Source organism: Podarcis filfolensis (genome assembly GCF_964270895.1).
Source record: "Podarcis filfolensis genome assembly, chromosome: 8".
NCBI classification, from domain to species: domain Eukaryota; kingdom Metazoa; phylum Chordata; class Lepidosauria; order Squamata; family Lacertidae; genus Podarcis; species Podarcis filfolensis.
In genome coordinates this window covers 88,468,270-88,492,935 of record NC_139611.1, presented here as the reverse complement: position 1 = coordinate 88,492,935, position 24,666 = coordinate 88,468,270, and the positions used below count along the sequence as shown (strand labels likewise).

Genomic DNA, 24,666 nt, shown 5'->3' with positions numbered 1-24,666 from the left:
CCACCGGGAGCCAGTGCAGCAGGTAATAGCACCGGATGAATGTGATCTCGCAGCGAAGACCCCGTAAGGAGTCTCGCTGCGGCATTCTGCACCCGCTGGAGTTTCTGGGACAGTCTCAAGGGCAGCCCCACGTAGAGCGAGTTACAATAATCCAGTCTGGAGGTGACCGTCGCGTGGATCACAGTGGCCAGGTCAGGGCGAGAGAGGCAAGGAGCCAACTGCTTAGCTTGGCGGGGATGGAAAAATGCCGCCTTTGTTATAGCTGCAATCTGCGCCTCCATGGAAAGGGAGGTGTCGAAGATTACACCCAAACTCTTAACGGACGGTGCTGGCACTAATTGCGCCCCCACAAGAGATGGGAGTTGCCCCCCAATCCCATATTGTCCCGTCCCAGCCACAGGACCTGTGTCTTCGAAGGATTTAGCTTCAACCGGCTCCCATGTAACCATCCAGCCACAGCCTCCAGACATCTGGTCAGTGTGTCTGGGGCCGAGTCAGGATGGCCGTCCATCAACAGATAGAGTTGGGTGTCATCGGCATACTGATGGCAGCCCAGCCCAAAACTCTGGACAAGCTGGGCGAAGGGGCGCATAAAGATGTTGAAAAGCATCGGGGAGTGTATTGCACCCCTGTGGCACTCCACACACCAAGGAGTGGCGCGACGACAGTTCTCGCCCAAGCGCCACCACAAAGAAGTTCTTCCTTGAAGGCCGGAGGGCAGGTGGTTCAATTGACCATTGCGCAGTTCCTCTTGCAAGAAGTTAAAAACATAATCATCCACACACACCCCCAAGCCAGACCAAGGAAGGAAGGCTAAAAGAACAGGTGGAGAAGGAAGTCACCTCTAATGGTCTACACGGAACTGCTCATCTGCAAACTGGATTGCTATCTTTACAGCACGCTCCTTAAGCCAGTCTCGGAATTCCTGGTTTCATTGGGGGGGGGGGGGGAGATACATTGAGACAGAAAGAAAAGATGTTTCTGCAATGTCAGTATTCAAGCACATGCACCAGAAATGTAGGCTAAATTGGATTAACAAAGTGCAACAAAGCCACTTTAAAAAGAAACACACACAATTCTGGATTTTTTGCAGTTAGGAAAGTGAGCAGGAAATGCATCAAAAAGCGTTGGACGAACGGATTGCTAATAGAAAGCCATCTGGTGGGAGGGCGTTCCGCAGGGCGGGTGCCACCACCGAGAAGGCCCTCTGCCTGGTTCCTTGTAACTTTGCTTCTTGCAGTGATGGAAGGGCCAGAAGGCCCTCGGAGCTGGACCTCAGTGTCCGGGCAGAACGATGGGGGTGGAGACGCTCCTTCAGGTATACTGGGCCTTTGAGGCCGTTTAGGGCTTTCAAGGTCAGCACCAACACTTTGAATTGTACCTGGAAAAGTACTGGGAGCCAATGTATGTCTTTCCGGACCAGTGTTATGTGGTCCCGGCTAAACATCAGGAAGAACGTTCCGGCAATAAGAGCTGTTCAACAGTGGAACGGACTCCCTTGGAAGGTTTTGGGCTCCCCTTCCTTGTTTGTTTTTAAAGAGATCTGTCCTGGATGCTGAGGGTTGGGCTGGATCAGGGCCAGATTTAGGTCTGATGAGGCCCTAAGCTACTGAAGGTAATGGGGCCCTTTCTATGTCCAGCTGTCCTTTGTCAACAACAAATTGTTGCTGTTTTTTGTGTTGAATATATGCTAGATGGTAACTGATGGACCTAATAGGTATCTCAAGCAATTTGCACATGTTGCCCTGCAACCAGTCCATGCAGAATGTAGGCACCATTAGGTCCAGTCGTGGCCAACTCTGGGGTTGCGGCGCTCATCTCGCTTTACTGGCCGAGGGAGCCGCCGTACAGCTTCCGGGTCATGCGGCCAGCAGGACTAAGCCGCTTCTGGCGAACCAGAGCAGCGCACAGAAATGCCGTTTACCTTCCCGCCGAAGCGGTACCTATTTATCTACTTGCACTTTGACGTGCTTTCGAACTGCTAGGTTGGCAGGAGAAGGGACCGAGCAACAGGAGCTCACTCAGTCGCGGGGATTCGAACCGCTGACCTTCTGATCGGCAAGTCCTAGGCTCTGTGGTTAACCCACAGCACAACCCTATATATAGAAAGGAGCAAAGCAGTGATATTTCAGGGAGCAGGCTAGCAGGCAGGGCCCGTGACTTACATCATAGGAGCCTACACAACACAAAACACGGTTGCTGTAGGTAGGTTTTGTTTCATTTGTTTTCTATCTTATACAGTCATATCTCGGGTTGCGTTTGCTTCAGGTTGAGCGTTTTCAGGTTGCGTCCCGCGACGACCTGGAAGTACCTGAAAGGGTTACTTTCAGGTTTCGCCGCTCGCGCATGCGCAGATGCTCAAAATGACCGCATGCGCATGCGCAGAAGCAGCGAATCGCGACCCGCGCATGCGCAGACGTGGGTTGTGTTCTGCTCAGGTTGTGAACGAGGCTCCAGAATTTGCAACCAGAGGTGCCGCTGTGTTTTGTTTGTTTTTTCCTTTAATTTTTTTTGGGGGGCCCCCAAGAGAGTGGGGCCCTGAGCTAGAGCTTGTTTAGCTTATACGTAAATCCGGCACTGGATTTACAGTTCTATGATTCTGCAAAGATGGAGGACGCCTGTGAAGGAGGCATCTCGCCTGAAGGAAACTGACCCCCCCCCTTGAGCAGTTGCCCATTTTTACTTTGCTTTAAAGTCCTAAAGTGAATCGTCCGCTTGCCAGGGAAATGCACAAACAACAACAACACGCCCCCCCCCCCAGTGAACATCCAGGCAGGCGTCCTGTTTGCTCTTGCCATTATCTGGGAATCAATATTGAGGCATCCTGAGCGCGGTAACCACAAATGCCCCATTTTCTCTTGGAATCAATCCCTTCTAACGCAGATAGAGAGCACAGCACAGGGAAAACAAACTCACGGAGGTCAATGTCAACTTGCTCTCAGCATCTCTGGATCCCTAAGCATGTCAGCAAACAAAAGGGAGGTCGTCACGGCGACGGGACTCAGCCCAGCGGCCGAATGCATGTTTGGAAAGGGAGTTGCCGAAGGTTCGTTCAGCAATGGCGTTGGGAAAGACTTCTGCCTGAAGCCTCAGGAAGCAGCTGCTGGCCAGTGTGGGCAACACTAAACAGCCTCGGTCTAGTATATATGAAGGAGCGTCTCCACCCCCATCGTTCTGCCCGGACACTGAGGTCCAGCTCCGAGGGCCTTCTGGAGGTTCCCTCACTGCAAGAAGCCAAGTTACAGGGAAGCAGGCAGAGGGCCTTCTCGGTGGTGGCACCCGCCCTGTGGAACGCCCTCCCACCAGATGTCAAAGACAACAACAACTACCAGACTTTTAGACAACATCTGAAGGTAGCCCTGTTTAGGGACGCTTTTAACGCTTGATGTAATACTGTATTTTAATATTTGTTGGAAGCTGTCCAGAGTGCCAGAGTGGCTGGGGAAACCCAGCCAGATGGGCAGGGTATAAATAAATTATTATTATTATTATTATTATTATTATTATTATTATTATTATTAGGCTGGGCTAGGGTAAGGCAGCTTTCTAACAGCTCATACCGGTCCAATGCTTGCTGTCAAGGTACCCAAAAAGAGAAGAAGAGCCTGATGGATCATTCACTCCAGCACCCTTATCTCACAGTGGTCAGATGCCCCTAAGAACCTAGGGATCTAGATAGACTGCTCTTGGGCCTGGAGGTTCCATTAGGAATGCCTGACTCTTGGATCACGCCAAGGGCCCACCTCGTCCAGCAACTTGTTCTCCCAGGGAACCAGGTGCCCCAATGAGAAACCTCCAAGCAGTCCCCGCAAGAGCACTATCCCCTTCTTGTGGTTTCCAGCAACTGGTACCCAGAAGCACTGCCACCTTCGGTGGTGATGGCAGAGCACAGCCATCATGGCCAGTAGCCGTCAATAGATGGTGGGCACCACTGTTTCCTGCTGGAGGGAGATCCATCGTTTAACTACGCAATGCTGGGGTGCAGCATGAATAGGGCCGTGCTCTCGATCTGGATGAAGTCCGAATCCTCAACCAAAATCAGGGCGATTTGGGTGGATCCTGGCTTCGGCTGAATCTGGTTCAGACAGTGCCATTGGCCTGCCCAGAGAGATCCAGGGCTCTCAAAAGGTGGGAGAGGGAACAACACAGCAAGACGGAAGAAGTAAAAAATTGAGATCACGCATGGGTGAATGGGAGTGGGGGGTATATGGGAATTTATAATATCATAATATAATTTTTCTAATCGTGCTGTATTTATATACAGCAAAGGGAAGTTTAGAGTAATTAGGTATATTTTAATTCAGGTAACTTACGCAATAGGTTTAAGTTAGAAAATGAATATGGATTCTGAATTTGATGTTTGGTTTTGGAATAATAAAGAATTTTGGGGGGGGGAGGTGGGATGGATTCTGAATTTGATGTTTGTAATTCTCTTTGGTTTTGGAATAATAAAGAATTTGGGGGGGGAGGTGGCAGAGGGAGTCGCAGGTCCCCTCTGCAAAGAACAACACAGGGCTCTTTGCAAAAGGGCTTTGAAACAGCCCCGCACTGAGCCTTGGCTATGCAAGCGCCTCTTTCCCAAGCAGGGGAAGAAACCTGCAAAGCCAAAGCGAGCAGGATTGAACCCTCGCCAGGGTCCAATCCTGCTAGTTGCAGGGGTCTGCTCCAACGCATTCCCCGCAGGTTATGAAATAGCAGAACTTTTTTCCTCTTTTTTTTTTGAGAACTTGGCTTGTACCTTATCATATCACAGAATTATAGGATTCCAGACTTGGGAGGGGTCCTCCATTTAGCCCAACGCCCTGAAAAGCAAGAATCACAACTAACGATGAGAGATGGCCATTCAACTCCTGCTTAGAAACCTCCAGTGGAGTCCACCGCCTTCCGAGGAGACCGTCCCGCTGTCAGTTGGCTCTTAATACATCAGTTGCACCTGTGAGATTTCTACGCGTCACAAGGATGTTCAGTTCTGACCAGTTCAGTTCCAAAGGAATCCGAACTTCAAAGTCTAAAATCCCTGGTAGAGGAAAAGGATCCTGAGATCACGTTAAGGGTAGCCAAATTCTGTGGGATTGCCATAAAACTTAGGGAACAAGCTGTGCTATCATAATGATTAAGGCCTTAAATGATAAATTTAGGTTATATTTTAGTGACTAAGTTTTAATTTATATGTTTTTAAACTGTTGCTATACAGTCACGGGACGCGGGTAGCGCTGTGGGTTAAACCACAGAGCCTAGGACTTGCCGATCAGAAGGTCGGTGGTTCGAATCCCCGCACCGGGGTGAGCTCCCGTTGCTCGGTCCCTGCTCCTGCCAACCTAGCAGTTCAAAAGCACCTCAAAGTGCAAGTAGATAAATAGGTACCACTCCAGTGGGAAGGTAAATAGTGTTTCCGTGTGCTGCTCTGGTTCGCCAGAAGCGGCTTAGTCATGCTGGCCACATGACCCGGAAGCTGTCTGCGGACAAATGCCGGCTCCCTCGGCCAATAAAGCGAGATGAGCGCCTCAACCCCAGAGTCGGTCACGACTGGACCTAATGGCCAGGGGTCTCTTTACCTTTTTATACAGTCACACCTTGGGTTACAGCCTCTTCAGGTTGTGTTTTTTCGGGTTACGGACCGCCGAAACCCGGAAGTACCAGAACGGGTTACTTCCGGGTTTCGGCGATCGCGCATGTGCAGAAGCACTAAATTGTGCTTTGCGCATACGCAGAAGCGCTGATTCACAACCAGCACGTGTGCAGACGCGTGTTGCGAACGCTGCAGATTGCGAACGTGCATCCTGCATGGATCACGTTTGCAACCCGAGAGTCCACTGTATCTGTATTGCCCCTGTTATATCTAATTGCAAATTCAAATGTATCTCCGTTGTGTTTTACGACTTCCTTGATAGTGTATGTGAGCTGGAACTGGTCTGTGACCGAAATAATAAATTCGAAAGGAAACCCTCCGTGCCACATACACACACACACACACACACACACACACACAAACACACACAGCCTGCCCTTACCTGATGAAGACTATGACCCCGACCCTTGCAATGTCTTTGTGCAGGATTTTCCAGGACTCTCGGATCAGGGCCTTCTGAGACTCTGAAAGGGAGAGCTGCTCAGTGCTTCTCCCACACTCCGTCTCCTTGCTCAAGTCCAGCCCGCCTTCCACAAATGACCCTCTCTTTTCCACGTCAAAAGTTGGCTCCGGTGTGACGCCTGGTCCAGATAAGGCACACCCCATCTTTCTCTGGGGGGACGGATTCTGGCACCCCCGTGTCCTCCTTTCCCTCCACGCCAGCTAAAGCAAACAGAATTTTTTTATTTCAAAGATAGCTGGAGACGGAACAAACAGGCATTAATTGAATCAGCTCTCGGGGGAGAAGGGAGAAGCGCTGGCGAGGGTTTCGCGGCACACGTTGTTCCCGCTGAAAATTGTACGCGAGCAGGAAACGGTCCGCCAGGCCCACTTTGTTTCACAGAAATGGAAGGGACCCTGCGGGTCATCTATTCCAACCCCCTGCAATGCAGCAATCTTTCCCACAACTCCGAGATTAAGAGCTTTATGCTCTGCCCATTGAGCAATCCCACCTAAGCTAGTTTCAGTTATATTCCTCTCCAGACCTCTGCCTGAAGAGCGGGGGGCAGAGTCTCCCCACCCCACCCCAGATAACCTCATCACAACCTTGCAAGGTAGGCCAGCTTGACAGACGGCAGAGACCCGGACATTCAAGGGCTGGACAGTGATTTGAACCCAGGGCTCGCGTTAAAAACACCCATGCACACACTCAACCGAATGAAAAGGGTAGATGTGCGTGTGGAGGCTGTGAAAAGGGCAGATTCCATGCTAGGGATCGTTATGAAAGGAAATGAATATAAAACTGCTGTTATCATAATAATAAGGCCATTATGCAAATCTATAGCGCATCTGGAACACTGTGTAGCGTTCTGGTCGCCTTGCCTCAAAATGGATATTGTAGAGTTGGAAAAGGGAACCAGAACGACCCACTTCCCTGTGAGAAAAGGTTGTTGCGTTTGGAAGTTAGAATAGGGTTACCAGACGTCCCTGGTTCCCGGAATGTCCCCAGATTTGCAAATCTGTCCCCGGGAAACGTGGCAGCGGCAGCCTCAGCAACCTGGAGCCAGCCTGGTAGCACAGTTGGCTCTGGCTAGTTATAGGAGCTGTTCGCTGCCCGCTGCCATGGCACCCACCATTTTTCCTGCGCCACGACAGCCAGCAGCTCCTGAAGCCAGCCAGAGCCAACTGCACTACCAGGCTGGCCCCTCCTGGGCAACGGCCGTCTGCCCATGACTCCTGAGCCTCCCCAGATCTGTCAAAACAAAAGGGGAAGGGGGCAAGAGATTGGGGAAGGCTTGGGAGTCACCATTGCCCAGTCTCTGCACATTTGTTTCACAGGGTGCGAAGAAGGGCTTTGCACCTTTATACAATATGCATGTGTGCCTGGGCCCAGGGTCTTCTGCTTCACCATCCCCACTACTGCCTCCCTGCTGCTACTCAGCTTCAAAAAAGAAAAAAAGTGTCCCCGGATTCATTGAAAAAAAAATCTGGTAACCATAACTTAGAATCAGAGTTGAGACCCTAAGGGTCATCTAGACCAACCCGCTGCAATGCAGGAGTCTCAACTCAAGCATCCATGACAGATGGCCATCAGACATCTGCTTCAAAACCTCCGAGGAAGGTGGCAGATGAAGATGATGGACTACATGGGACTGGCAGAAATGACTGGCAGAATCCGGGACCAGGGAGAAGAGGCGGTGGAAGAAGATTGGAAGAAATTCAAAGACTATCTACAGAAATATTGCAAAATTAATGAATGTTAGAATGATGTTGGATAGAAATTAAGTGGTTTCCAGCTGTAATGCTTTAAGAATATGGAAGAAGGGTATAATTAGGTAAAAAAAAAATAACTAAAATGGTGTTGGATTGGAAATAAGTGGTATTGGCAACAAAGTTAATAAGAATATGCAAAAATGAATTGATAATGTATGAAAATACTGAGTTATAAAATGTTACGTTATAGAGATAAGTTAAATGAAAGAGGGTAAGGATTTGCTGATTTGATTATTTAAATGGGAATACAAGAAGGGGAGGTGTGAGGAAGTCAAAGAAACAAGCAAACGAGTTTTATGTTGTGAAAAATATTTTTTTTAAATTTTTCTTGTTGTTTCTGTATGTTTTATTTATCTTTTTATCTTTTTCTCTTTTATTATTATGTGTTTTTGTATATTTGTCTTTGTAAAATCTTAATAAATATTTCTTTTAAAAAAAAAAGAGACCCTAAGGGTCATCTAGACCAACCCGCTGCAATGCAGGAGTCTCAACTCAAGCATCCATGACAGATGGCCATCAGACATCTGCTTCAAAACCTCCGAGGAAGGAAAGGCCACCAACTGCGGGAGGCAGTGGAAGACAGGAGGGCCTGGCGTGCTCTGGTCCAGGGGGTCACAAAGAGGCGGACAAGCTAAACAACAACAACATGTTTTTATACTGTATTTTATGCTGCTTTTATAATTAAGTGTTTTAAATTTGTTGTTAGCCACCCTGAGCCCAGTTTTTGAACTGGGAAAGGGTGGGGTATAAATTAATAATAATAATAATAATAATAATAATAATTATAATGTGCATAATTTAAATTGGTTTCTCTTCTCATTGTAAGCAACCCCCAGGTTGTACGCAGAGCAGCGTGGGAAAGCCTAAACTCAGTAAACGCAGGGTGCATGTTGCAATTAACAGTGTTCCTTGCACTTCGACAAAGAGCTTGAGGTTTTGCAGTGGGGGGGGGGCGGGCGGTGGATTGGAAATGGCTGGCGCCAGCGGGGGGGCACTTCTTGCCTCCCACCCACCGGCTCTGCTGGTACACATGGCCACTTGGGAGCCGCTGCCAGGCTGCGAACGAAAGCCTCTGAGCTGCTGGAGGAGATCCATGGAGAGGCGCCGGCAAACAAGAGCGTTCGGCTGAAGCAGTGCCAGTTTCCGTCCGGAAAAGTACAAGGATGGGTGGGAGAGACCGGGGAAATCTCCAAGGACCCAAAGATGGAGATGGGAATGATGGGGGAACCCCAAAGCTCGCAAGGAGCATCTCAGGCCCCAAATTTATGGGGCGCAAAATTAGGGTGGACTCTGGCAATGTTACAAGGTGGGCCCGGGAGTTGTTGTTGTTTAGTGGTGTCCGACTCTTCGTGACCCCCTGGACCAGAGCACGCCAGGCCCTCCTGTCTTCCACTGCCTCCCCCAGTTTGGTCAAACTCACGCTGGTAGCTTCGAGAACACTGTCCCACCACCTCGTCCTCTGTCATCCCCTTCTCCTTGTGCCCTCCATCTTTCCCAACATCAGGGTCTTTTCCAGGGAGTCTTCTCTTCTCCTGAGGTGGCCAAAGTCTTGGAGCCTCAGCTTCAGGATCTGTCCTTCCAGTGAGCACTCAGGGCTGATTTCCTTCAGAATGGAGAGGTTGGATCTTCTTGCAGTCCATGGGACTCTCAAGAGTCTCCTTCAGCACCAGAATTCAAAAGCATCCATTCTTCGGTGATCAGCCTTCTTTGTGGTCCAGCTCTCACTTCCATACATCACGACTGGGAAAACCATAGCTTGAACTATACAGACCTTTGTCGGCAAGGGGATGTCTCTGCTGGGCCCTGGAGACGGAGGTTAATTGGGAGGGCAGACCGGCCTTGCTCAGAGCACCTTTGCTGTGATGTGCAGCCAACTTCTTAATATTTTTGTTGAAGTTATTGCTAAAGGTGCTCTTGCGCACCTGGAGTTTCAAGCCCTTTCTCCCTCTGCCCACCTGGAGGGGGCATGGCCAACCTGGAGACTTCAGATCAGGCCTGGAGGTCTAGCAGCCCTAAACCACATCCTTTCTCCCCAGGTGTGCCCGTCTTCAGCCCTTGTTTCTCTGTGCCATCCTTGTGTGCTGTTACCTGCCTGGAAGGTGTGGCTGTGCCTCTTCCCAAACTGGACTGTGAGTTTTTTTTGTAATTTTAAATTTTTTATTTTATTAAAATAATTCAACATTAATACATACATATTACGAATATACAGACAAACATACATTTCATACAATCCTTTAAAATATTCATACATACCCACACTCAATCCCACACATACCTCCTTTTCCCACCACCACCCCTCACCCCACCCTTGTGTTAGACTTCCAATCTACTCAGTTGCAATTTCTTTCCACTTCTATTACTTCCTTTCACACACTTTTAAACCAACTTTCTACTTCTTTTTCTGTTACACATTGTTATCCATCTTATTTAGTATTTCATTATTTATAACAGAACTTATTTATTCTAACAGGAGTTCTGGTTTTTCACTATGATTTTGCAAATATCCTTTAAACACCTTCTAGTCCTTGCCTATCTTCTCTTTTGAGATCCTTCCAAATTCTCCCATTGTTTTGGATGTATTGTAATACTCCAACAATTTGGCAAGCCACTCTGTTTTTGTCGGTATTATACCACTTTTCCAATTTTGGAAAATGGAAAAGCGGACTGTGAGTTCTGTGCCTGTGTGTAGCTGTAGAAACTCGTGTGTGGCCGGAATTCAGCCAACAGGACAAAGGGAAGAGTCCTGCCACCATCTCCCGTTAGAATGCAGCCTTCGAGGGGTTTGCATGCACAGGAATGTGTCCCCCCGACCTTAATTTCTCGCCTTGCACTGTGACAAATCCGGGTTTGTCACTGAGCAGAAACTCAACACACACCAGGAGACAGATGCGCTTCTGAACACCTGACTGACACCCCCACATGCTAAATGCTTCAGGCTACACCAAAGAGACTTAATTTTCGAACAAGTTAGGTAGGAGATAGGAACACGGGTGGCGCTGTGGGTTAAACCACAGAGCCTAGGACTTGCCGATCAGAAGGTCGGCAGTTCGAATCCCCGCGACGGGGTGAGCTCCCGTTGCTCGGTCCCTGCTCCTGCCAGCCTAGTGATTCGAAAGCACGTCAAAGTGCAAGTAGATAAATAGGTACCGCTCCGGCGGGAAGGTAAACGGCGTTTCCGTGCGCTGCTCTGGTTCGCCAGAAGCGGCTTAGTCATGCTGGCCACATGACCCGGAAGCTGTACGCCGGCTCCCTCGGCCAATAAAGCGAGATGAGCGCCGCAACCCCAGAGTCGGTCACAACTGAACCTAATGGTCAGGAGTACCTTTACCTTTACCTTTAGGTAGGAGATAAAGGAGGAAATGTAGACACACAACCAGAGATCTCTAATATAATCACTTTTTTCAAATGGTCTGGGGTTTTGTTCTTTTTAACTAACAGATTAATCAACTCAATATTTTTGTTGATTAACAACCAGTCGAAGCCAGGAAGGGAGCAGTGTGTTAATGTAAGGAATAGTGAAAGAGAAATATTCTTAAAGAATGGATACCTTTTGTTGTTGATGATGATGATTAACAGCCAGGACCGTTTATTAACCGGAGGCGTGGGGGCTTCGGGCCAGCTCCTTTACATCCCGGGCTCGGCGCTGCACCTAAGTAAGAGGCTCCCGGATCGCAGCCCAGGCGCCCTCTAAGCGCCCGGCGCCCCCCTTAGCTGTCCCCGTCGAGGGAACTCCGCGCGACAGGAGTACCAGCAAGATCAGGTGGCTCGCCAGCTGTGCCATCTTCGCCCGGCTCCGGGATCGCACTGGGCGCTTCCCTGCTCCGCTGGCAGACTCCGCGGCAGGCAGCGAGGTGGCCAGAGAGGGGCGAGAGAGACACGCCTTGCGCCCGCCCCGATTGCGCCCGCCAGGTGCCCAGGCAGCCCCGGAGGGAGAGGACGCGAGGGGCTTCCCTGAGCCGGACGCAGCGCGCTCCGATGGGTGGCTGAGAGGAGGGGAGCCGGGAAGGGAGCGCGCCTTGACTCTCCTTCCCGGACACTCAGCCCAGTGGCGTGGCGTGGGTTGTCAGCACCCGGGGCAAGGCAAGTAATTTGCGCCCCCTAACCCGTGGATTTGCGCCCCCTAACCCGTGGATTTGCCCTAATCCCAGATGTTGCACCCGGTGCGGCCGGCCCCCCCTGCACCCCCCACGCTACGCCACTGACTCAGCCTGCGGCGCCCTTCAAAATCTGGCGCCCCTGCGCCACTAATCTCTGTGGGTAAGACGTCCCTGTATCATAGCTGTCAACTTTTCCCTTTTCTTGCGAGGAATCCTATTCGGAACAAGGGAATTTCCCTTAAAAAAAGGGAAAAGTTGACAGCTATGCCCTGTATAGCAGCAACAACAATATTTAATCAAGCAAAGGAACCTATAGTGAGGCTTTTCTGGGTTATTAGAAAGTAACCGATTCATCAGTTAAGAAAGCCAAGGATCAAATTCCTTAATTGGCAAGGTTCTCAACCTGTGGGTCCCCCCCAGATGTTGTGGGACTACAACTCCCATCATCCCTAGCTAGCAAGGCCAGAGCTCAGGGATGATGGGAGTTGTAGTCCAACAACATGGGGGGGGGGGGCGACGACCCACAGGTTGACCAGGTCTGTGCAAAGCAGGATACTGCATATCACTTAACAAATGTAAGAAGAATTTGCTAGATTAGGCCAATGACCCATCTAGTCATAGAATCATAGATCTGTAGAGTTGGAGGGGACCTCCAGAGTCATCTAGTTCAACCCCCGCCCCCGCGCGCGCAATGTGGGAAGAAGCACCTGTCCCATCTGGGGATCGAACCTGCAATGTTGGTGTTCTCAGCACCACTCCAGGATCCTGCCGCCACCCAGAAGGCTCTTCTGGGAAACCCACAAGAAGGATGCCAGCACAATTAGCAACTCTCCCTTCCTGTGGTTTCCAGTAGCTGGGATTCAGAAGCACGGCTGCCTCAACTGTGGAGCAGGAACACAGCCATCCTGGCTAGCAACCATCAATTGTTGTTGTTTAGTCGTTTAGTGGTGTCCGCCTCTTCGTGACCCCCTGGACCAGAGCACGCCAGGCCCTCCTGTCTTCCACTGCCTCCCGCAGTTTGCTCAAACTCATATTGGTCTCTTCGAGAACACTGTCCCACCATCTCGTCCTCTGTCGTCCCCTTCTCCTTGTGCCCTCCATCTTTCCCAACATCAGGGTCTTTTCCAGGGAGTCTTCTCTTCTCATGAGGTGGCCAAAGTCTTGGAGCCTCAGCTTCAGGATCTGTCCTTCCAGTGAGCACTCAGGGCTGATTTCCTTCAGAATGGAGAGGTTTGATCTTCTTGCAGTCCATGGGACTCTCCAGAGTCTCCTCCAGCACCAGAATTCAAAAGCATCCATTCTTCGGCGATCAGCCTTCTTGATGGTCCAGCTCTCACTTCCATACATCACGACTGGGAAAACCATAGCTTGAACTATACAGACCTTTGTTGGCAAGGTGATGTCTCTGCGACCATCAATAGCCTCCATTAACTGGTCCACTCTTCCTTCAAAGTCCTACAAGCTGTTGGATATCACTGTCTCTAGTGGGAGGGAGTTCCATAGTTTAACTCTCTGCCCTAAATTTCCCAAGGTTGAGCATTTTCAGACGTCCACTTCCAAGCCACATCAGGGAGACAAGGGGGCAAGGATGGAGCTGACAGGTGGGTCTTGGGGACTGGGTGAACCCTGGAGCAGCACCCAGGCTGAAGTGCTCCAGGGGAGGTTTTGCTGAACTGCCAGGAGGGCTAATAATATAATTTTTTTTTTTAATACCCTGCCCTTCCCGGTTCAGAAAACTGGGCTCAGGGCGGCTAACAACAAATTTAAAACACTTAATTGATGCAACAAAAAACAGCATAAAATACAGCATCAATAACAATAAATTCAGAATTCAAAAATCAATTTTTTTGGGGGGGGGAAATCCGTCCAGTAAACATTAGATGATCACCAGGGCTAGCTGGCTAGGTTAGTCCTATTGGGCCAACGAGGAGACCAGGGGAGAATTAGATGTGGGATTCCAGAGCAGGTAATCTTCATAAAAAGGGGAGGGGGAGGTAAGGAAGGGAAATAAATAAGAACTGGAGTAGAGGTCAGCCTCTGATCCACCCAGTGGCACAGAAAACAAACTCAGACTGAGGTTGCAATCCTGTGCACACTTACTTGGGAGCAAGCCCCGCCAAACTAAATGAATTTGCTTCTGTGTAAAGCTAGGGACGCGGGTGGCGCTGTGGGTTAAACCACAGAGCCTAGGACTTGCTGATCAGAAGGTTGGCGGTTCGAATCCCTGCGACGGGGTGAGCTCCCGTTGCTCGGTCCCTGCTCCTGCCAACCTAGCAGTTTGAAAGCACGTCAAAGTGCAAGTAGATAAATAGGTACCACTCCGGCGGGTAGGTAAACGGTGTTTCCGTGCGCTGCTCTGGTTTGCCAGAAGCGGCTTAGTCATGCTGGCCACATGACCCGGAAGCTGTATGCCGGCTCCCTCGGCCAGTAAAGCGAGATGAGCGCCGCAACCCCAGACTTGGCCAAGACTGGACCTAACGGTCAGGGGTCCCTTTACCTTTACCTTAAACGCACATAGGATTGTGCTGTGATGCAAGAAAGGTCAAGCTAGAATAAAATTCACAAGCAAGGGAAGATTCACTTTGCTTCCCACCCCTGTCAACATACTGCTTGTAACTTCTGTGGAGCACAGAGACTTGTTCCCCCACTTTTGGGGCGTGTGTGTGTGTTTATCTCCAACTCCTCGAAAGATTCCATCAACGGCGTCTCCAATTTTTTTTACATCACTTGGGAAGACAGGCGAACTAATGCCAGTGTACTGGAAGAAGCAAAGATCACGAGTGTGGAAGCAATGATTCTTCAACATCAACTTCGTTGGACTGGTCGTGTTGTGCGGATGCCTGATGATCATCTTCCAAAGCAACTACTCTATTCCAAACTTAAAAAGGGAAAGCGTAATGCTGGTGGTCAACAAAAGAGGTTTAAAGACTCTCTCAAGGCAAATCTTTAAAAAATGTAGTATAAACACTGACAACTGGGAAACTCTGGCCTGCGAGCGCTCCAGTTGGAGAACAGCCTTTACCAAAGGTGTCCTGGGCTTTGAAGACACTCGAACTCAGGACACAAGGGAGAAACATGCCAAGAGGAAGGCACGCCTGGCAAATCCACACCGTGATCAACTCCCACCTGGAAACCAATGTCTCCACTGTGGAAGGACGTGTGGGTCCAGAATTGGCTCCACAGTCACTTACGGACTCACTGTTACAACCGTGTTCATGGAAGACAATTTTACTCAGCTATGAGCGATCCACAAAGAAGAGGAATTTGCCCAATAGACCACTATTTATATCGGTGATGGCAGAGAAAGCGATACTATCTTAGAACAGCAAGAGAGGCAGTGTGATGCAATGGTTAGAGTGTCATAGAGTAGTACCTGGGAACCAGGGTTCAAACCCCCCACTCAGCCCTGAAGCTTGGGCCAGTCACTGCCTCCCAGCCTGACCTACCTCTCAGGGCTGTTGTGTGAGCATCAAATGGGGAGAAGAACCATTTATGCCCCCTTAACCTCCTTGCAGAAAAGGGTGCATTAATGCAACATAACTTCAACAAATATTGCAGGTTGCGGGGGGGGGGGGGGAAATCTCATTCCCTAGCAATGAAACAGACCAAAAAGCGCCCACTGTCCACATTTAGTTTGCAAGCTCTCTGGGGCAGAGACCTGTCCCCTGCTTTGTGGGGGGGGCGCTATGTGGGCTTATTTTCCCCTGCCTATTTATGAAATTAATGCAATGTTAGAACTGCAGCCAGCGGGGCAGGGGGAGAGATCTCATTCCCTGGCAATGCAACAAACCCCGGAATGCCCACTGTCAACAGTTAAGTTTGCAAGTTCTCTGGCGCAGATACTTATTCCCGCCTCGGTTTGGGGTTGCAGCCCGCACTGGGGAAGGAGAAGGGCAAAGACTCTCCTTTCCTCAGCCTTGATAAAAGACCAAAAAGTGCCCACTTACCCGCGCAAGTTCTTCTCCGCAAGGGCTGGGGGAAAAACACCCGGTTCAGAAACTCCAGGAGGAAATTCCAGAGCGAGGAAAAGCAACAAACTGTCTTCGGAAGGAAATTCCCTCCTGCGCTGCTGTGATTCTTGCTCACACTCTTTTCTCTCCTCTCCAGCAGGTGAATCCCATATGCAGCCTGCAGATCAAGCACCCAAGGGCAGCCTCAGGATCTTAGAGCCTGCCTCGTTCAGACCCGCGCTCCCTCCTTCCTCTCCCGAGACAGCAGAACAACGCCATCATCATCACTTAGCTCTCATGCAGCTGCTCTATTTAAATACAAATGGATCATTCTCCCTTTCATCTCCACCTGAAGCAATGAAAGCAGAGGTTCAATTAAGGCGCAGAAGAGATGGAGGGGGAAATGTTTGCCGGCGCCCATCTGTGCACAACAAGCGCTTTGGAGAGGATTTCTCCCTCCCTCCTGGGGAATAAGGGCTGGCAGGCAGGAGGGCTGGGCGCCAGGGATGGGAGAAAGTAAGCTCTCAGAGGCTCTCAGCAGCGTTGTGTTTTGGCACCCGGGTGGGCTGCATTTCCTGCACCCCACGCCCTGTGCTGAGCATTTGCCAGTGCAAGATTTATGTACAGTGGTACCTCGGGTTGCAACGTGGGTGGCGCTGTGGGTTAAACCACAGAGCCTAGGACTTGCCAATCAGGTGGTCAGCAGTTCAAATCCCCACGATGGGGTGAGCTCCCGTTGCTCGGTCCCTGCTCCTGCCAACCTAGCAGTTCGAAAGAACGTCAAAGTGCAAGTAGATCAATAGGTACCACTCCGGCGGGAAGGTAAATGGCATTTCCGTGCGCTGCTCTGGTTCGCCAGAAGCGGCTTAGTCCTGCTGGCCACATGACCCGGAAGCTCCCTCGGCCAGTAAAGTGAGATGAGCGCCGCAACCCCAGAGTCGGCCACGACTGGACCTAATGGTCAGGGATCTCTTTACCTTTACCTCGGGTTACAGACGCTTCAAGGTTACAGACGCTTCAGGTTACAGACTCCGCTAACCCAGAAATATTACCTCGGGTTAAGAACTTTGCTTCAGGATGAGAACAGAAATCGTGCGGTGGCAGCGGGAGGCCCCATTACCTAAAGTGGTGCTTCAAGTTAAGAACAGTTTCAGGTTAAGAACGGACCTCCAGAACGAATTAAGTACTTAACCCGAGGTACCACTCTATAAGCTAAACAAGCTACAGCTTAGGGCCACATTCTCTTGGCCCCCCCCCCAAATTAAACGGGGAAAAAATCTGGATGTACATTTCCAAAATTTAAGATAAACGACTTCTTGTATTTCAGTTCAACAATTACTTTGATAAAATGCATATTTTGTGATGTGCAGATGGCTTGAGATACCTATGAGGTCCATAAATTGCCATCTAGCATATATTCATCCCAGAAAACAGTGGCAGTTTATTGTTGACAAAGGATAGCTGGACATATAAAGGGCCCCATTGCCTTCAGTAGCTTAGGGCCTCATCTAACCTCAATCCAGCCCTGCCCACACCCGTGGCATTGTGGTCCTGATCCGGGTTCAAGAGAGTGTCCCCAGGTGCTGTGAGCTACTGTACTGTGGACTCCCCACTTGGGTGAACCTTGCTTAAAAGCAAATCCTACTCATTGGGGAACGCTGGGAAGGAAAGGAGAGAGCGAGGGAGTGAGGGATCTCCCCCAAAGGTGCCGATTTCACTTCCTGCAACTGGCAATGGGCAGCCCTTTTTCTTGAGTAGGTGTGTAAAGGATCCCTCAGCACAAGCGCTTGAGCCGGGAAACCCTCAATCAGTACTTCACCTCTGTCAGAACTGGCATTGCGACAGGTGCTACAGAACACATAACAGAAAGCGCTTCTTTTCACAGTGCAGAGTTACTCTGCGGAACTCCCTCCCACAGGAGTGGGATGCAAGAACTCCATCTTTTAGTGTGGCAGCTTTGGATCTCCCTGCCGATTGACATTAGGCCTTCACCGTACTATTTTGTTGCCTGCTAAAGTCCCCACAGGGACGTGGGTGGCGCTGTGGGTGAAACCACAGAGCCTAGGACTTGCCGATCAAAAGGTCGGCGGTTCAAATCCCCGCAATGACGGGCTGAGCTCCCATTGTTCGGTCCCTGCTCCTGCCAACCTAGCAGTTCGAAAGCACGTCAAAGTGCAAGTAGATAAATAGGTACCACTCCAGCGGGAAGGTAAACGGCGTTTCCGTGCGCTGCTCTGGTTTGCCAGAAGCGGCTTAGTCCTGCTGGCCACATGACCTGGAAGCTGTACGCCGGCTCCCTCGGCCAGTAAAGCGAGATGAGCGCCGCAACCCCAGAGTCGGCCACGACTGGACCTAATGGTCAGGGGTCCCTTTACCTTTTTAAAGTCCCCACACCCCAGAAAGAAGGCATCCATGTGTTATTGGCAGGGTGTATGACAATGTTCTTTTTCTTTGATATATCTAAATAAAGTGAAATCGCATGCCAATAAATTCATTGCCATTTGATTGACATTCCGAGGCTCTGGTCAGTTTTTCCATGAGCCGGACAGACCACAAAGGATTTCTAAGTGTTTTCCAGTGGCAAGCTATAACTCTTTTGGCCGCAACCAATAAAAGAGTTATAAGGTATTTGTGGTGCAAATCTTCCAGTTGGCCTACAAGTAGGGATCTGTCAGTTTCTCATTTCTTTCCGTCTTAAATTCAGCTCTCCACATTTTGCAGCGATTTGAGTTTTATTTATTTTGGTGTTATACACACACACACCCACCAAAATGCAGATACATTTTCACTGGGACATTTTGGGGTGAACTTCTAACAAGCACACATTTTTTTATATACAGCTTTGGCTAATATTCTGGGAGCAATTATTCTCACCAATATAAATATTCATCTTTATCAGGGGTCAGCAAACTTTTTCAGCAGGGGGCCGGTCCGCTGTCTCTCAGACCTGGTGGGGGGCCGGACTATATTTTTTTGGGGGGGAGAATGAACGAATTCCTATGCCCTACAAATAACCCAGAGATGCATTTTAAATAAAAGTGCACATTCTACTCATGTAAAAACACCAGGCAGGCCCCACAAATAACCCAGAGATGCATTTTAAATAAAATGACACATTCTACTCATGTAAAAGCACACTGATTCCCAGACCGTCCGCAAGCCGGACTGAGAAGGTGATTGGGCCGGATTCGGCCCCCGGGCCTTAGTTTGCCTATCCGTGATCTTTATGTACGCTTTCCTTAACTGATGGATTTTTGGAAGTGTCGTTTGGCTGGAGAACGGCAGTGCAAAATTCGGAGAAACACCAAATACGGAGGAAGACTGCGTTTCAATCTCCGCCTTGTTCCGGAAAGTTTGGGAAAGCTTGCATTTAAATGCAGACTGGCTCGAATTTGTCCCCCACCCCTACGTCCGCAGATGTCCTTTCTGTCTGCACTTGCAAAAGGATTCCGGGTGCTTTTGGCTATTTTGTGTGTGTGCGTGGTGGATCAGGAAAGTGGCTGCAATGGAGATCATGTTCCATGCTCAGCCAAGCACAATGTTCTGGCTTCTGTCGAATTATCAAAATGTTCTCCAAGTTTGCAGCGTCATTTAATACCTCCACCCTCTTTGACCAGCACTTTGATACACGATTGCAAGCTCTCTCAGGCCTGATCTCTTTCCCCAACGGAGCAATTCATGGAATCTTGTTTCCCATCTGGCCAGCCTTTTTGCACAAATCTGAGCAGGAAACACTCAGAATGAGAAAGGGAATTTTGGCAGGACGGTCGTTTTTCAAACACTGCCTTCTTACCCAGCCATGACACGCTGACCTTGAACCACCTTGCCAGGCCCTACGGAACCGCGGTTCAGAAGGGGGAGTGAAGTTCAGTTTTTAAAGAGCCTTTTTTGGGGGTGGGGGAGGGGACACATGCGAGCGATTTGTGATGAATTCAAATTTCGCTTATGTTGGAGAGCGGTGTTTGTGCGCGGACACGGAGCACTTTGGGTTTTCTGTAACTTACTGTATTTTCCCGTGTATAAGGCGCCCCCGTGTATAAGACGCCCCCCTCTTTTTGGGGGCTCCAAATTGAGGGAATGGGGGGATATTGGCCAGACTTGTTGAGCTTTTTTGGGGGGAAAGGCTGCCAAAAATCACTCACCCGCAGGACTGCAACAGCCAATCGCGTATGCAACCACAAAGCCGCAAATCCAGTGCACAGTCGCTGATGGCAAGCACCAATCACCCGCCCGCACCATTGGCCCCACCCCCTATGGGCAGTTCACCCCGCCCCTATGGGGCAGTCCTCACCAGGTGCTGGAGAGGCTTCCTCCGCTGCTTGCTGGACTAGATGAGGCCGCTGGCCTGATCCAGTAGGCTTTTTATTGTGCACGTGCTTTTATAAATTTTATTGAATTTCCCCATTTTAACACTTTCCTAAAAACATTACGTGGAACTCCCACCCCACGCCCCTTCCATGGTGTTCTATCTATGCTGTCGTTTAAATGCTGCATATATATTTTTAAATTCTTAATCTCTAGGTTTAATCATCCTAAGTATTCGTCTCAATATTTCGGAGCTGTTCATATTTCAAATCATGCTCACGTTTTCATAATACTGTTGTTGTTGTTGTTTAGTCATTTAGTCGTGTCCAACTCTTCGTGACCCCCTGGACCAGAGCACGCCAGGCACTCCTGTCTTCCACTGCCTCCCGCAGTTTGGTCAAACTCATGCTGGTAGCTTCGAGAACACTGTCCAACCATCTCGTCCTCTGTCGTCCCCTTCTCCTTGTGCCCTCCATCTTTCCCAACATCAGGGTCTTTTCCAGGGAGTCTTCTCTTCTCCTGAGGTGGCCAAAGTCTTGGAGCCTCAGCTTCAGGATCTGTCCTTCCAGTGAGCACTCGGGGCTGATTTCCTTCAGAATGGAGAGGTTTGATCTTCTTGCAGTCCATGGGACTCTCAAGAGTCTCCTCCAGCACCAGAATTCAAAAAATATTCTTCCGTTTGGCTTTTTGTTCGTTATTTAGTTTGTTCTGGTTCTTAAGCAGGAAGTCCTCTGGGATTCGCTTGTAAAGGATGCCTGATGCTGTTGTCATGGCATTTCTGTGGGCACAAGGCCTCTGCCTTCTGGCTCAGCCTCCCTCTCTCTTCCTTATGCCCCTTCTCCCAGGTAGCACAGGAGTGCAGGAACTGGTACCCAGAGAGGCAGCTTCACCTACGGCAACAGAATCGCCCAGGACTTGTGTTCCAGGAAGCTACTGGGAGCTTTTGCTTGAGGATGGAAGTTTATAAATTGACACGTGGCAGGAAAACAGCAGATACAGAAATGCCCCCCCCCCGCCCTTCTCAGAACACCAGAACTCGTGACATCCAACGAAAATGAACGTTTGGAAGATTCAGGACAGAGAAAATAAAGTCCTTCTTCATGCAACACACAGTTAAACAAGAACTCCCTGTGGGTTGTAATCCACTGGGAGCAGTCAAATACAACATTCCTTGTTTTCCTAGAGCGGACATGCAAGCGGATGTTTGGTCCGGCTTCCTGTTCCTCCTGGCTGGAGCATCCTTCCTTGCATGGGAATAGTGGGTGGGTGTGAACTTACCTGTCTGAGATGGCCTGGGATTCGGACTCGGATGCTGAACCTGAGGTATCCCAGCCTGCACAGGATTCCCCGCCTCCAGAACCAGCTGAGCCGGGGCTGGGGCCTGAGCCTGAAGGGTCCTCACCTGTGCTGGATCCTCAGGTGCAGGCACCAGCTGAGTCTGCTCTGGCTCCTGAGGTGATGGAGGACCCATTGCCTGCAGGTGCTCCACTCTCAGCCCCGTCAGAGGAAGCGGAGGTTGCCTCTGGGTCCGGTAACCCTCCAGCCTCTCCTGAGCTGCAGAGGCTCAGGGCAGAGAGGCGGAGGGAGCTAAGTTCCCGCAGGAGGAGGGCTCGCCTCCAGGCCAGGAGAGGCGAGTCACCAGAGGATCGGGGCAGATAAAAGCCAGCCAGACCCAGTCCCAAGTTGCGGCAGCAACATTGTTGGTTGCCAGTTCCTGCCCGAACCCTGTCCTGCTTTCCTGCCTGAGCTCCTGACCTGCCCTGGCTCCCTGCTTGCAAGCCTATTCCTGACTTCACCTGACTCCCTGCCCTGCACCCAGCTTCAGCTACTACGACTGCCTCCACGTTGCACCTTTGACCACGGACCGGACTTGGACCTCGCCTCTCAGGTAACCCATGGGACCAGCACACTGTCCAGGTAAAAGGACGAGTCACGCAGCACTCTCTCTCTTTTACTTCCTTCTTCATTTGACCCGCTTCTAGCTAGGACTGCCCTGCTAGCTCCCAGCTAGCAGAAGCATTGGGATTATCCCCCCATATGGAGTAGATCCACATGTACATATTGGTAACTAAGTCTGCCTCCAGGAATCCAACTGTGAACTGATGTGAGTAAACTTCTTTTATAGACTTTGAATAAGAGGGATTAGAGGGAACTTTGGGACGCGGGTGGCACTGTGGTCTAAACCACAGAGCCTAGGACTTGCCGATCAGAAGGTCAGCGGTTCGAATCCCCGCGACGGGGTGAGCTCCCGTTGCTCGGTCCCAGCTCCTGCCAACCTAGCAGTTCAAAAGCACGTCAAAGTGCAAGTAGATAAATAGGTACCACTCCAGTGGGAAGGTAAATGGCGTTTCCGTGCGTTGCTCTGGTTTGCCAGAAGCTGTCTGCGGACAAACACTGGCTCCCTTGGCCTATAGAGCGAGAGGAGCGTGCAACCCCAGAGTTGTCCGTGACTGGACTAACGGTCAGGGGTCCCTTTACCTTTTAAAGGGAACTTACCAGGAACTTACAATTCAATCTGAGACAGACTTAACTGTACAATAATGAGAGGCTTACACGAGCCTGCAACCAGCTATCTGCTGTGCATGCAAGAAAGGGGAATATAACTCTGCTACATGAAGGAACTTGCTAGCGCAAGTTAGGAAGGATATTAATAAACAATATATCCTCTCTTGTCACCCTGAACATTCACACATTCCCTGCCACAGGAGGCAGGGATTGCAACCATCTTGGATGCCTTTGAAAGAGGATCCACAGAGTGCGGCTGCCATCATGCCTCAAAGTTCACCTGCAGACACCCAAACCACATCCCAGCACACTCCCCCCTTCTCTACTCTCACATTCTCTCACACACACATTAAAAGCTTCCCTAAACAGGGCTGCCTTCAGATGTCTTCTAAATGTCAGGTAGTTGTTTATTTCCTTGACATCTGGTGGGAGGGCGTTCCACAGGGCGGGCGCCACCACCGAGAAGACCCTCTGCCTGGTTCTCCATAACCTCACTTCTCGTAGTGAGGGAACTGCCAGAAGGCCCTCGGAGCTGGACCTCAGCGTCCAGGCAGAACGATGGGGGTGGAGACGCTTCTTCAGATATACTGGGCCTTTGAGGCCGTTTAGGGCTTTCAAGGTCAACACCAACCCTTTGAATTGTGCTCTGAAATGTCCTGGGAGCCAATGTAGGTCTTTCATGACCGGCGTTATGTGGTCTCGGTGACCGCTCCCAGTCACCAGTCTAGCTGCCGCATTCTGGATTAGTTGTAGTTTCCGGGTCACCTTCAAAGGTAGCTTCTGTAGGAGATGGGTCATCGTGGAAGAGAAATCTCCCTCTTGGTTCCCTATGCACCTTCCCTGGGGAAAAGGCATCTGCAGCAGGAGTGTTGTGAGGGGGAACTGGGCAAATGCACAAAGGATAAAGGTACCAGTGGCTTTGACAAATAAAATGTTACCTGGCTCAGGACCTCATTCCTCAAGGACTGCCTCGCCTCATACAAAGTGACCCACACCCTGCGATTATCGCCTGAGACCACCTTCATGTGCCTCCCCCATGAGAGGTCCAGATGGTGGCAACACGAGAACGGGGCCTTCTCTGTGGTGGCTCCCCATTTATGGAATGCTCTCCTTAGGGAGGCTCACATGGCACCTTCATCACATGTCTTTTTCTTTTTAAACCAGACCTTTGTTTTTTAAACATCTCTGGCCATTTTGCACGGGTCCTAACGTAGCTTTGAGGGTGTTTACTTGCTGGTTTTAATATATGCATGAGTTTGTTCTTTTGCTTAAAATGCTCCAACTCTTTTTCAAGTTGCCGTAGCAAGAAAAAAGGAATGATAAATCTAATAAGTGATGGTGGTGGTGGTGATTTCATTTCAGTGCCCAAGATAAAATCACTGCATGGGCAGGCAAAAGACTTGCCCAAATGGAAAATAAAAAAGGAAAATAACCTGAAGAATTTTTCAAAAACACAAAGAAAAAGACTGGCTCCGGCTTCGTGGATAAAAAGTTTCCCGTTTATTTGCTCCTTGTGACGCCACTCCTTTTCAAAAGAAACAGCTCCACGTCATATTATAAATTGATTCTATGTACACCCCACGAGGGGGACGACAATGGGGAGAAAGACATCAATATATAAAAGGAGGAGGCTGGTGTTATCAGTGTTTATTTACAAAGGTGGGGAGATTTAAAAAACCAGTACCCATTCTGAGGAGGTCGAAAGGAACATCCCCCCTGCTGTTAAATTAAACACACACACAACTGTGTCACTATAAATAGACATTTTTGTAAAACACGCGCACACACAAAATTGGTTAACCAACGGGGATTCCCTAGAAAAGGCAGCGTGCCCCTTGAATAAAAAAGTGCATACGTTCATTTTCTCGCAAGGTTTAAACTGAAGCAGCTCAGAAACTTCTGGGCGGAAGACAGCAAAAAAAAAAAAAAAAGGGAAGTGGTTTCACATCCGAAACGTTTGAAGAGC

The 24,666-nt window shown here is 49.8% G+C and overlaps 1 protein-coding gene and 1 long non-coding RNA gene across 3 annotated transcripts in view; one reads left to right on the top strand and one right to left on the bottom strand.

Annotated features, from left to right (window-relative positions):
* The window catches only part of LOC310769020 (neuroglobin-like), a 38,018-nt gene extending 21,693 nt beyond the window's left edge, over nt 1-16,325 (bottom strand). The window contains exons 1-2 of one of the 2 annotated variants that reach the window (XM_083628059.1): nt 15,888-16,325; nt 6,012-6,292 (exon numbers count right to left, since the gene is read on the bottom strand). In XM_083628059.1, coding sequence (XP_083484185.1) covers nt 6,012-6,235 — 224 coding nt within the window. In that variant the 5' untranslated portion in view covers nt 6,236-6,292; nt 15,888-16,325. Of the gene's footprint in view, nt 1-6,011; nt 6,293-12,669; nt 12,760-15,887 lie in introns of those variants that run through there. The other variant, XM_083628060.1, reaches the window with a different exon arrangement.
* Nucleotides 1-24,666, top strand: part of LOC310769208 — a 133,649-nt gene that overhangs the window by 107,974 nt on the left and 1,009 nt on the right. The gene's annotated exons all lie outside the window — the stretch shown is intronic.